The following is a 13554-nucleotide window of genomic DNA, read 5'->3' as shown; positions in this document are numbered from 1 at the left end:
CATTCGATTTGCATCATGCCTTACCATGCCATACCAGCTTTTTCCAAAAGTGCGTGCTACAGTTATAGGCAACCACAAACCCGCTGCTATAAACCAGCGCCCTACAGAGAGCATGAATCATCATAAAATATTTTAACTAGTATTACAAATGTGGTTAACATGCCTTAAAAAATCTGTAGCATCGAAATCTGCACGTTTTACGCATATGGAATTTGTTCCCATTGGATCTCCTTTCTCGTGTGTATTTTTATCAACAAGTTTATTTTTAACATTCGGGAGGTGTAAAATGATTGTGTGTGTACACTCTAACGAAATGCTGTGATTGTTGCTCCATTCGCGTGCAGTACAATTTAGCTGCAGACAGTATAGCATTTTCAAGCATCCGCCCGCATACGCAAGGAGAAGCACATTATTTATTCATACATACAGGCATACACGTTCGTCTTGGCTGCAACTTTGAACGCCATCATCGGCAAACAGGCGCCTCACTCTACCCCAATTCCACTGTGGTATTGCATTCCTTGTCAACAACAACACAAACTCTATATTGTTGTATGTATTCATTTTGGTGTGCAAAGTTGTTTCAGCGATGCCATTGCAGTTTTGTATAACCATAGATCACCGAGTAAGTAAGCAGAGGAGTCAGTAGACGCTGTTGCAGCGCACTTCCTCTGAACGCATCGCTGCTCATGCCCCGTGTGACCGTTATGCAGTGTGCTGGAGCATAGCACTAAGTGGAAGTAAAAGTTGCAGTGCTTCGGTTTTACGACGAGCACAGTGTTTAATTTCCACAAAATATTTAACTGTCTTAAATAAATATAACTCGTGATTTTTTGGCGTTTCGAACAGTTGTATTCGTTATTAATTGGTTTTAAAATAACCAAGCCGATTATTTGTTAGTACTTGTGTATCGATATAAGCGGGAAAACCTTTCAAAATACTACACTTTTGTTGGTGCTTAGCTACTTATTTTTGGAATTGTCTAACCTTTTGCGATGACTTGTTTATATCATATACATACAAAAATTAAATGACAGTAGAGTACATATGTATGTATGTAGCTAGCGGACTGTCATCTTAGTAGTACTCCCTACAAATAACAAAAACAACATTTTTTTAACAAGTTCCTGATCATTAGCTTGCTGAAGTGATCATGGAAACTTTTTATTTAACAAGATATCTTCACTAAATTTAGCATAGTATATTATTATCCAAGGAAGTGCTACAATATCCTAACTTATCGTTCGGATCGGACCTGGATGTATTGCTGGATATTGTTGGATGCATGGAAATATTTTTTTATTTAAAAATATGTATTCACAAAGTTTGGCACAAATTATTGCTTAGAGTAACGCTACAATCTGCAAACAAACTACTTAGTTGAGACCACCATACGCTAAGCTCCAATTCAAACTGAAAACACTAAATAAACAACTCTTTTATGCTGTGAACGTTCAAATAAACAAATTAATATTTAACATGTTTTACTATAAAATACGCCTGGTTACAAAGGTTTAGTAAACAAAGCAAAATATTGTAAGATTATTTATAAATAAAAACTAATTTACCTGCCGGTCAAGATTACCTACCATATAATGACGAAATTGAGAAACGCTTTTGCATTAGTGAATATGAGCGTTGTCGTGTGGCTCTCAGCTGGGATTAATTGGTTAAAAGCTCAAACTTTTATGTTTACACTCGTGCTCACTCTCTTCACATTTGAACACGTGAGCATACAGTGATGCTCCAAACAGTAGCAAGGCGCTCTTGAAGTTGAAAAATTTGAAATAACTCTAATAGTACATCTCATGTGCACATATACAAATCTATATACTTTTTAATCGTCAAATATGACCCGGACTGGCCAACAAAAATTTCACTTGTTTTTAGTACAAGTGATTATTATCGCCTTCAAATTGCCACCAATTTCGTTTTTCACTGCAATCATGTCAGCATTTAATCCAATTTTGTATACACTTTCTTGGCTGGGATGGTCTTCGGTACCTTCAGCGAATGACTTAAAAACTTACAGGGAGCTAAATATGGCGAATACGGTGACTCTCGTTTCTTGTTTCGCCAAAAACTTAAGAATCATGGTAAAATTTTGTAGGGCATTATCGTTGTAAAAATCCATCAATTTTCCGATTCGGTCATTTACAACGAATTGCTTCACGAAAACTCCTCAAAACGGCAAAGTAGTATTCCTTATTGGACGTTTGAAAACGTAATCAAAAAAGGGCATCTCCACAGGGTTCACAGTTACATTGTCAACTTTACGACTTCTATTCAACGTCGTTTTTGCAAAAAGTTCAGGTACGTGTCGAATATGAAGTGTTCATACCCAAAACGTTAACCAAGATGTTTACATCCCTCTGGTGCCAACACAATGATTTTCAAGCACTATTTCTTTAGGATATACGGTGTTATCATCATTTAACATACTGGCATGAGCCAAGTTTCCACGACTTCTCACTTTTAAACAAACAACAAAAATACATACACTAATTGACATATGGGGATTAAACTTCATACGAACATAAAAAAAATATCGACTCGGTTTACGCTCGCAGTTTAAACTACCAGTCCGAGTCAAATTTGATCAGTGGGTTGGTTGGAAAAAACAATAGAGAGGGTTTGCTGTATTTTTTCTTGCTAATGTCTTCACTTGCTGGATCGTATGTTTTAAGGGACTATTCTAAATATTTGTCTACATGAAGAAGTAAAGCCAAGAAGGGCTAAATTATATAAGTAGTATATGTCTATGAAACGTTATACCATAGTATCAAAATAAACATTCACACTATGATCAAGGAAATATGCACCTTTTTATATTCTCAAAGTTCTTTATATGGAATAATACTAGTTCTCATATACCCCGAGAATATCTACATCAAATTCCTTCCTTCTCAGGAACTTTTAGCAGATAAGGTTTTCAGAGTAGCCCATTTTTGACACTCAGACATACCATTGTCAGGAAAGGATTATTCCTGAATTTCAATTATATATCTCACTCATTGACTGGTCTTTGGGGAAAAAGTCAACTATTTATAGGTACTGGGGTCCAAATATTTGGTTCCTAGTGGCTTGAACAGTTTTGGTTCGATTTGAACAATTTTTGATCAAAAGCTGGTATACTCCAAAGATGTTGTTCTTGCAAAGTTTTATAACGTTATATAATTCCTTCTTGAGTTGTTGTACATTAGAAAGGAAAGAATCAAGTGGAATTTAAAATTGTGTTATATAAGAAGTAGGCGCGGTTGCAGTCTGATTTCGCCCATTATCGCTCTGTGACATGGGAATGTGGGAAGAATGTCCCTTTATGGGTTTTCGCTTAATGGCGTTTTGTGGCGTGGTCCGATTACGCCCATCTGCAATACCAACCGATGCCGAGAAACATGTTTACCAAGTTTCATTAAGATAAACAGCCCAACAACGGTGGTCACAAAATATTTTTCAATTATTATTAGTGGCTCTGAAAGATTGATCGTCGCACTGCTTTTCTTTCGAAAACCACTGTACACACATCTGTGTATGTAAGTGTGTGTGATTCAGTGTTATTTGTTTTTACCTTTGTAGATTGGGGTTTTGGTGGGTGGCTTGGAGGGAATTTGGCAAAATACGCACATGACTCTCAAATTGAACGACTGTTGGCGAAGATACATACATAAAATATTCTAATGTGACCAGTTGTAAGAATTCTAACAATATACACATTATTACAAAATAAATTACTTATAAATGTTTATAATTTTTATAAATAAATATAATACATATAATATATGTATGTATGTATTTATATATATATTTTTTTAATAAAAACTATTTTTAAATAATTTGGCTTATCTCAAAAATCTTATAATTAATTAAATTGATTATTTAATAAAAAATTAAATTAACTTCAAGTTTAAATATCGCATAATTTTTGGTATTATTTCCTCTTCGTAGTTGCTTAGGGTTCGGGGAAATAGTGTGTTTATTGTGGCTATAGTTTAAATCTTGACGTTTGTAGTTTTGTCTTGTCTTCTAAAATTTCGAAATTGGTGATGCTTCAGTTAAGTAGGGAAGTCGTATGATATCAAACCCCTTTTAGAGCAATAATATTTATTCAAACCAAAAAAAAAATCATATTTCGAATGTGACCTTTTCTGTTCGACAATACTGGAAGCTTTTAATAGGCAAGCATTTTTCAAAAATCAGTCAGAAAATAAAATGTCTGGAACATGACTTAAGGTCATTTGGGTCTATTCATATGAATGAGATTATTAAAAAAACACTCGTTTTCGATCGATTTTCTCAATTTTCAATTAAAGTACTTTTATGATTTTGCTTTGACACACCCTTGCTTACGCATAAAGCTCGCGAGCGAAACTTCAGTTCATCATTATTTTATTTTAAGCACTGTTAGACCGATCTCCGATTTGTTTTTTTTTTTTTATCTGCTGAGGTTGGTTCTGAAAACATCGGAAGTTTTAATATGAAAATTATTTAAAATGCTGACGGTTTTGGTTTAGTTGTTATGAGGAAAGGTGTTATTTATATTGAATTATTCGATGATCTTAACCTGAAAAAGTAGGATCACTTGCTTATAGCGTTTCCTCTTTTTCTTGTCTTGTGCTAGTATTGTGATTTCCTTACTCTAAACGACCCTATTAGTTGTTAAAGCTAAAGTCAACGTTTTCATTCATTTCCAGTTCCTTCTTTCTACTTGAGTATTAAGTTACTTAATACCATCTTTCTTTTTGTTGACAAGATATATCCAACATTTGCTATGGCCACCTCATATCTTTCTATTCAATTGCCATTATCTCCGCACGCCTTTCAAAGTCGTCGACAGTCACTGCAACAAATACGCCTATTGTCTTCTGCCTTAGCTAACGAATGTATGTATGTATGTACATTTGTACCACCCCACCCCAATGTATGCGCCTGATCAATATACAAATACACACATACACATCATATGTATAAAAAATGCCTATCTATGTATGTGTGCATTTAAATTTATTATTTCGCATTTGATAAGACACGATTTGCTAGCTTTTAGCACGACTAACAACATTGACGATAGCAAAAGCAAAGAGCATTTAGTAGACGATTGCGTTGTGAGCAGCTAACTGACTCTAGTACGAGCACAAGTAACTATAAACGCTGCGGGAAAAACTTATTGTAGACATAACCGCAAAACGCGATCACTGAAAGATTTCCACGTAAAAAAATCAAAACAGAAAATTTTTCAATAAATAATACAATAACAAAGAAAAGTGAAATAATAAAATACAAATCGAAAATAGATCGATGAAATTGAAATTGCGGTGAGACAATACATTGAACTGTGCGGAAAGAAATATACGCCACAAAATTGTCTATACATACATATGTACATAAAATGTGGTAGTTGAGGTGGTGGTGTTGTTGTGCTCATGTAGTGCTATGACTTACAGCGAAAATATCTATGTTATTGCAAAGTCAATATTGAAATTATAGAAAAGCAACGATTTCGCTATATTTTCGTATGCATTACAATACATATATTTATATTACAATACATTACATACATGTGTATACATATGTTCATATTATATAGTGAAGCGTATACGAGCAAAAGCTTTTACATAGCCTGTGCCTGTGCAATAATATGTTTTTTTCGTAACAGCGCCTTACGTGCCGTAAACTAGTGACAGCAACAACAACAATAGCAACAAAAGCAATAAGTTCAATAAATGCTAGTAGAAACTAATAGAAAAGCAAAACACTATTGTATACTTGTAAATGAACTCAAATCAGCAACACACAACTCGCCAAAGCCTCAATTCGACGCGCCACAACTCACTTTCTGTCCATTCGACCAACAAATTTAGTGTGTTTTTTTCTTGAATTTTTTCATTTTTGTTGTGTTCGAATATAGTTTTTGATTCCACTGCATGAATGGATAAATGGTGAAGTAAATGACTGTCGAACTGTGTTGAACAATTTACAATAATACACACGATATTTTAAATTGTATACATGCTTTCATCGCGCACAGTTACTAAAAAGCCGCAGCAGAGGCAGCAATCGTAAAAGCAGCGTTAGCAGCAGCTGTAACAGCGACAGCGACAGCGGCGATTGACTGCTGATGCCAATAGTTACAGCAGTTGGCATTCAACTTTAGTAGCGACGGTTGCTGTGAACACAACTACTTACTGTCTGTCCATCAGAGATCACTGTCAGTTTCGGTATTTTTGGCATATGAGCGTTCCAATAGCGCTGCTGTCGTTAACAACCAAGCAAGCAACCAACCAACCCTTCAGGCAGCTGCGCATCAGTTGCCGCTTGTGCCACACAGCGCTTGTGACCAGCCTTAACCGGAACGCAATTAAGATTTGTTTGCTGGCGCTGGTGGTGGTTCTAGTGTTGGGAAGTGTAGGCAGTTTTTATGCCTAATTTTGACTGCACTTTCATTTTTGTTGCAAGCTGCATGTTGTTGGCATGTGCAAGTTGAAAAAAGGAAAATAATAAATTTTGAGTGTGAAATAATTGAAATAGAAATTGTGTGGAGTGTTTTGAAAAGAAAATTAATTTTAATGTGCTGTGTGTTTAACCGAAAAGTTCATTAAGTGCGCTAACAAAGCAAATGAAGTCATTCTCATTGTGAGCTCTGCCGTTAATTGTTTACCGTTTGTGTGTGTGTGTGTGTAAGTTTTACGTTATATTTACGCAGCGATGCGTATTTTAAGTACCGAGTTACGCTTACGCGTTAAAAATCGCAAACCGCGTCCATTTTCACGTGCCGCGAGTGCTGACGCCGCTGTCGGAGATAGCCGTTGCTGTGCAAATCCTGCTTTTGATGATGCCGATGGCGCGGGTGTGTCGTACAACAGAGGTGCGTATATGCAAGAATGTCAAGTTATATTCACTAGCCTTAAGTGACTAATTTCTTGTAATACTTAAGAAATATAGCCAAGGTTCTTTGTAAACTCATTTGCATTAAGCTTCTTTCGTATAGGGATTGTTTGGATGCCCAGTTATAGCGGTATCGCCGGAAAAAGGAAAGCCGATGAGCTGGCTTTTTGTTGCCAAAAATGGAAGAACTGCACTTGGTTGACATGTGGTTTCAACAAGATGGCGCTACATGCCACACAGCTCGCCTATATATTTTATCCGATTGTATGTGAGTCGGTATCAAGTCTAAAGTCTTAAGCCAGCAACTATTCCAGCTTTGGAAGACAACTCCGAAGTGTTATTCGAAAAAGTTGCCCAAATTGGACTCTGGACATCTTGTGTCATGAACCAATCTAACGTTTCAAATCGGGAAAGGCCGGGATCTCAACTGAATTTATGCGACTGTGAGATCCTTCTGGGCCAGAGTTAATCGTAATCTGAAGTACTTGCTCTTGGCAAAGTTAATTTCGCCGCAATTGTAGGTGTTCTGACCGCACACTTTTCTATAAGCTCAAACGCGGTGTGGCTAAATATTTATTGGACTCTCTTTACTAAAGCTATGTATTATATGTATATGGAGTATCACGAAATGGAATCATCTTGTTATTTTCTCCTCTATTGTCCGGCTTTTGCCAGACTGAGATTGAAATGTCTCGGTAGTCGCAACTTTGGCAAACCTACCGAAGTGGCTGGGATTGATATTAACCTCCTTAACAAATTTTTGATTAACTCAAAACGCTCCGTCAAATTATGAGAGTGTGATGTCTGTACCAACGTACAGAGCTGTCTTTGTGAGATTTATCGGCTTAACCTAACATAACCCAACTTAGCTACAGAAATTCAGTTCAAGATGTAACTCTCTCTGAATTCAATTCCAAAACACAAGTAATTACATTTCCATCGCCAGCTTGTTTATCGGTTGGGTTTACGCGAATACATATATATATATGTACATAATAAATATATATAAAATAAGTATATATATAATAAATATGATAAAATTTAAATTTATTTGGAGTATATTTGCTTTTGCTATCGTCATTGCTGATAAGCAGCAACTCTACAAACTTGATGTTGTAAAGATATCTGAAATGATCCAACTCGGTGAGCAGTGTTATTAATAAAACAATTCATTGCCGCTTAAAATACGGGTATAATGGCATAAAAATGACATACCTTATCTATTTATCTCTTACTCATATGTTGAGTTTTTATGAGTTTCGGAACGTACACTCGAGCGGACAAGTGTGCCCCTACATTTGCTGGTGCGCAATACATTGCAGACCCTTCACAAAAAAACACAGATAAAAGCTAAATTGAAAGTCATTCTAAGATATACATTAAGATTAAGTATCTAGCAAGAGAAAAGTTGTACTCTCCATCTAGTTTAACTAAAATGAAGTATCTTTTGGAACTTTTCGCAAATACGGCCCCAGATTGCTGAGAATAAATCCTTAATTTTAAAAGAATTTGATGTTAGAAATAAACACATTGGTCGAGACATATGTACATACATATGTACTTACATACATACTTTATCGGTTTCAGGGAAGAGAGATTTTGAATCAGCGACCTACTCGCCTTTAGTCTATATTTACTCAAATTGATTTTAGTTCATAAATAAACATATATAAGGTCCCTGGCCATGCTGGTATTACAGGCAACCACTTTGCAGACCTCGCTGCGAAAAATGTAGCCAGGACTCCTGCCTTAACATACTACGTCTCATCCAAGCAAGACATTCTTAACCTTATTAAGCTCAAAAGGCATCAAAAAAACGCAAGCGAATGGAAAACATTTAAACATCACTACGCGGTCATAAACCCAGCCAGAAATCGTATAATCTACTCGTCAACAGTTCCAACTAGCGCAATGAAGACATATACTCGATTAAGGATTGACACACTATCATAACACACGCCCACTTACTATCGGGTAAAAGCCCATCCATTTGCCCCCTTTGCGATGTCACCGCTTCTATCAAACACTTACTCACACTCTGTCCGATGCTTCACCCAACAGCCCACAACTCTGGCAACATTGATCTCATAAAACTACTAAGTGAACCTTCAGAAAAAAACGTGATGATTGTATATAGATTCTTAAAAACCAACGATTTGTTAAAATATATTTAAGCAACTTACATCTTTACTAACCCTTAGCAATTAGAATTTTTCACCTAGTTATAATTACAAGACGGCTGAAGGCCTCGTAGCCAGTGCTGCGTTTATGTATTTATATAATAAAACTCTTTTTGTTATATGAATTATTATAAATAAAATAAAATAAATAAGGTCTTATATTTTTTTTTACAAATACCTGTCTATCATTATTTTCCTTTCGATTAATTTTGAGGAATGGCGACCTTATCGAGCAACTCACATAACCAAATCAAATACAGAGGAAAGAGGTTATGCCTTTTTAATGATGTATTCATATATTTTCTTGTATTAAAATATTTTGCCAAAGCTTTCACATGCAAATCTTTTACCAAGAGCAAAATATTAACAAAGTGAGTAAAAAGAGGCCAATCGAAGACCAAAATATTTGACCTATATGTTTAATATGTCTTTGTAGCATTTCAATACAGAGTATTGAAGATAGTTTGAATTCCGAACATAGCTGCATGTAAACAACAGTATCGGCCATAATTGAACAGCTTCCACTCTCTAACAGTTTACGTGCTAATTCTCTAACAAAACAAAACAAATTCTGTGTCTGAAGCATCAATTGGCTCCTCTAATTAATACGCGAAAAGAAAAAGGTGAATGGCTGGCTTCTAAACAAAAACAAGTAAGGAAGTGCCAACTTCGGGTATAACCGAAGATTTTATACTCTCGCAATTTGTGAGGATCAAACGCGGGAGAATAATTGCAGGTGTGAGTAAAACATGGTAGTAAGGTCAACCTGAAAGTCGAAAATCGCTGTATTGAGATCTGGGGTAGGTTTAGGCTGATTGCATGCACCCTGGGCATTAATCAGAAAAACGTTCAAGAACATTTTTCCACGCAATTTTACCAAGATTTATTGAATTTTTGGCACAAGGTCACCTTTTTATCAGGAAAATATGCACTCGGTATTTAATTATATATCTCTTAGATTAGCCGATATTATCGGTATGTATTGATAGTAGAAATACACAAGTTGTTAAACCTTTACGGTTTCTGATTAACGCAGGTCCCGATATTGGTCCGAGTTTTCTTTTTTTTTTAGAATAAACATATGTATGTATATAATACAGTGTATGTTTAAAAAATATCGATGTCGAGCTAAAATGATTTAACAAGAAGGCTAAGACCACTATTTTAGCATCAGACCACATTATATATAGGCACTTAGACCCTCTTACTCGGTATCTGAGGTCTTGGAAATGTGCAGTCTGTTTTTGACAATTTTAGATGTTTTGTTTGTTATGAGATCTATGCCGTTTAGTGAGGTCTACAATTCTCCTCGAGATCAATGGCCTTTCAAACCTTCCGGAGCTCATAGACCTTAAGCGATATCTACAACATTTTACGAGATCAATGACCTTTTTGCATACTTTTAGCGGGTATGCACAAGCTTTTCCGAGGTCAATGGTCTTTAGTGGTTTCAGATCAATGACCTTAAGCGATGTCTACAACCCTTCACGAGATCAATGACCCCGTTGTATACCTCTAACCAGATGCACAAACCTTTCCGAGGTCAATGGCTTCTAGTTTAGATCCTTGATGGGGTCAATGACCTTGTTTTTACCATTAGTAAAATCAATCAAATCGTATGTAAACCATATTTTAATTATACCTATATTTTTAAACCACGGATGACCTATCACTTGCATGGACCGACCAACACAAGGAGAGAAATCGCCCTGATTATTTTGATAGATATACCTAAATATAGAGATATCTCGAAAGCTTTAGGTATTTTATATAACCTTCAGGGCAATACAATTATTTTGCCCTATACAACATGTTGCGAGAGTATAATGAGAAACATTAATAATATGAAACGCCTTGAAAAGTAGCAAAACAAAAAGCGATTTTGTCTCCCATACGCATAACAAAGGGTTCAACTAATGGCGATTATACCAAAACGAATACTTCTGTCATTAGTCATCAATGTTTCTAGGCATGTCTTAATGAAGATAGGGACATATCTGTATGTACGATTGTGTATTTCTATTTAGTGTATAAATAACTTTGCGGTTCTAAGTGCGCAAACTACAAAATGTTAATTTTAGCTTGTTATTCGTTTTCACAGCAACCAGTTCATACGTTTCGTTTTATATGATCACTCGTTCGCATTGAAATGAAATTCACGTTTGTGCAAAAGGGATCCACCCAGTAAGAATAGTAACACGTAGAGCGTAGAAATACCGAATCTGTTATATTTTATAATTACACACCTATCATAGCTCACATAGCTTTAAAAAGCTAAATTAATCGAATTTTCTGACTCCTAAACATTCAATTCTTCGCAACAAAAATGATCCGACCTAAGTTGACAGGATTTCTCGCACGGTTCGTGTAGATTTGGTGTATCCGCTTGAGCACAATTTAACAGAGAACATAATCTAGATTACGCGGGCGCCACGAAAAATCATCTTACGAACACAAGATTGTCAAAATATTAATGAACGAATTGTAAAGAAGTAACAGTAGTGTCAGTTGTGTATACAACACATTCTGTTGTTCCTGTTGTCAACTTATTGCGAACATGTAGTCAGTTGAGCATGACATAATTAGGCTCATTGTTGAGAGATATCGTCATACATACAAATGGATATGACACTATTATGGTGATTCTAAAGATATTAAGAATTTCAATGTATACTTTGGTGATATACATACGTATTTTTTGTTTAGAAACTTTTACTTGTCCATTTAAAAAATAGGACAATAAAGAAAATTAATATGGCTTTCTAATAAAGAACTGTACCAGTTCAATATATGAAATTAATTCCGTTTTTACCATCTGATCAAATTTGACCCGGACTGAAAAAATACATTTTCACGTATTTTAATACAAATATTTATTACTGAAACGCTTTATAACCAAAACATTAACCAAAATGTGTTGAGATCCTCGACCATCTCTCTGATGCCTACACAATTTTCAAGCACTGTTTCTTTAACTTTTTCGATGTTCTCACAATTAGTAGACGTGAATGGAAGACTCACATGAGGCAAATTTTCGATGCCTTCTCTACCTTCATTGAATGCTTTTAGCCTGTTTCACACTTCTGAAACATTTTCAGCGATTCTAGGGACGTGATTCCTTGAAAATCTCGAAATTTCTGGTAAAAGTATTGATTCGGTTTGGGGCGCAGTTTATATGGACCAGACCGGAAGATTGTAATACCTGTAATACCTAATAAGATTGATTGATACAATTGATATGGAATTAAAAATTATTTCCGACGTGGCGAGGACCACCTTAATGAATTCTACAAAAATTTATGACAATGCTTATTCGCACTTATAAATAAATGTCATGGAACGTGTGCGCAATTAATTTCGCTAAAAAAACTTGTCTAAAGCGCTGAAAAATGCATTGAAATAACTCGCATATACGCGAGATATTTTCGCGAGATCAAGAGAGCAAGAGCAGACAGTATATGCTATTTATGGGTGGCTGTGAGGGCAGATGCAGTGAGCACTTAACCTTTGGACCGCGACAATTTCCGTTGCTCGAATTTTTCAAATTCTTACAATATTAAATTGGGAGCGGCTCTTCAAAAATGAGAAATAATACTATAAAATAAAACCCTACATTTACTTTTCATGAAACTTATTTTTTGCCTAGAAATACATTTAAAGAGATTTTTCAATTTTTTTAGAAATTAATTTCCAGCAGGAAATGCGGAGCATTTCTTAAAAACGGATCAAAATTTCTGGTTGATGTTTTCTTGCTTTTCAAAATAGTTGACGAAAATCGCTTTGTTGATAATGAACACGTTTATACATTATTATGGATCTATGTTTTGAATTCCATTTGAAGTATTTTCATACAAAATTTCACCATGCCTATTACCATATACCAGTATGTACTTCTTAAAACACTAAATTTATTAGATATGAACATACCCTGCGAAATACTATTAAAGAATAAAATTACAATACGTTCAGCTCTGCTGATTAGCAAAAATAATGAAATATATATCCGAGCGCTCGGCTTGTTCTCTCTAAAAATAAAGTCACGCTGTTTGGTTTTCGAATTCTAAAGAACAAAGAAGGCGAAACCCGAAACTTCTCACTCTGTATTAATGTGAAATAAGTGACAATATGAAATTTAATTCCGAACATATAATACGTAGGTTGCCTTTTATATTTCGGGATTTGGCTACCCTAGTGTTACAATCTTGTAACTCACAACCTTATCGTAAAGTTTGGCATTTTTGATGGTATACATACTCAGAACGTTTTGACATACGAGCGTATTTGTGTTGTTTACAGTAACATGAAATATTCATCTCGGCCAAAAAGTGGAATTTAATCGGGACCATTTTCGCGCGATTATTTTTTACAACTTTCGAGGTGGATTAACTCAGCCACAGTGCCTCGACGAACTTTGTTAAATTATTGGTGATGAAGCTCCAACTAGGGTCAGTGTTTACCGATAGTATGGTGATTTCGATCCAGGTCGAAGATC

General features: G+C 35.4%; 1 protein-coding gene across 2 annotated transcripts in view; it reads left to right on the top strand.

The window, feature by feature from the left end:
- LOC126759700 (guanine nucleotide-releasing factor 2) overlaps positions 1–13554 on the top strand; it is a 54385-nt gene that overhangs the window by 605 nt on the left and 40226 nt on the right. The window contains exons 1-2 of one of the 2 annotated variants that reach the window (XM_050474720.1): positions 5116–5312; positions 5906–6862. The exons of the other annotated variant lie outside the window; for it this stretch is intronic. Coding sequence (XP_050330677.1) covers positions 6703–6862 — 160 coding nt within the window. The 5' untranslated portion in view covers positions 5116–5312; positions 5906–6702. Of the gene's footprint in view, positions 1–5115; positions 5313–5905; positions 6863–13554 lie in introns of those variants that run through there. 2 annotated transcript variants of the gene reach the window in all.

This window comes from Bactrocera neohumeralis, chromosome 5, assembly GCF_024586455.1.
Source record: "Bactrocera neohumeralis isolate Rockhampton chromosome 5, APGP_CSIRO_Bneo_wtdbg2-racon-allhic-juicebox.fasta_v2, whole genome shotgun sequence".
Lineage (NCBI taxonomy): Eukaryota > Metazoa > Arthropoda > Insecta > Diptera > Tephritidae > Bactrocera > Bactrocera neohumeralis.
This window is presented reverse-complemented; position numbering and strand designations above follow the sequence as displayed.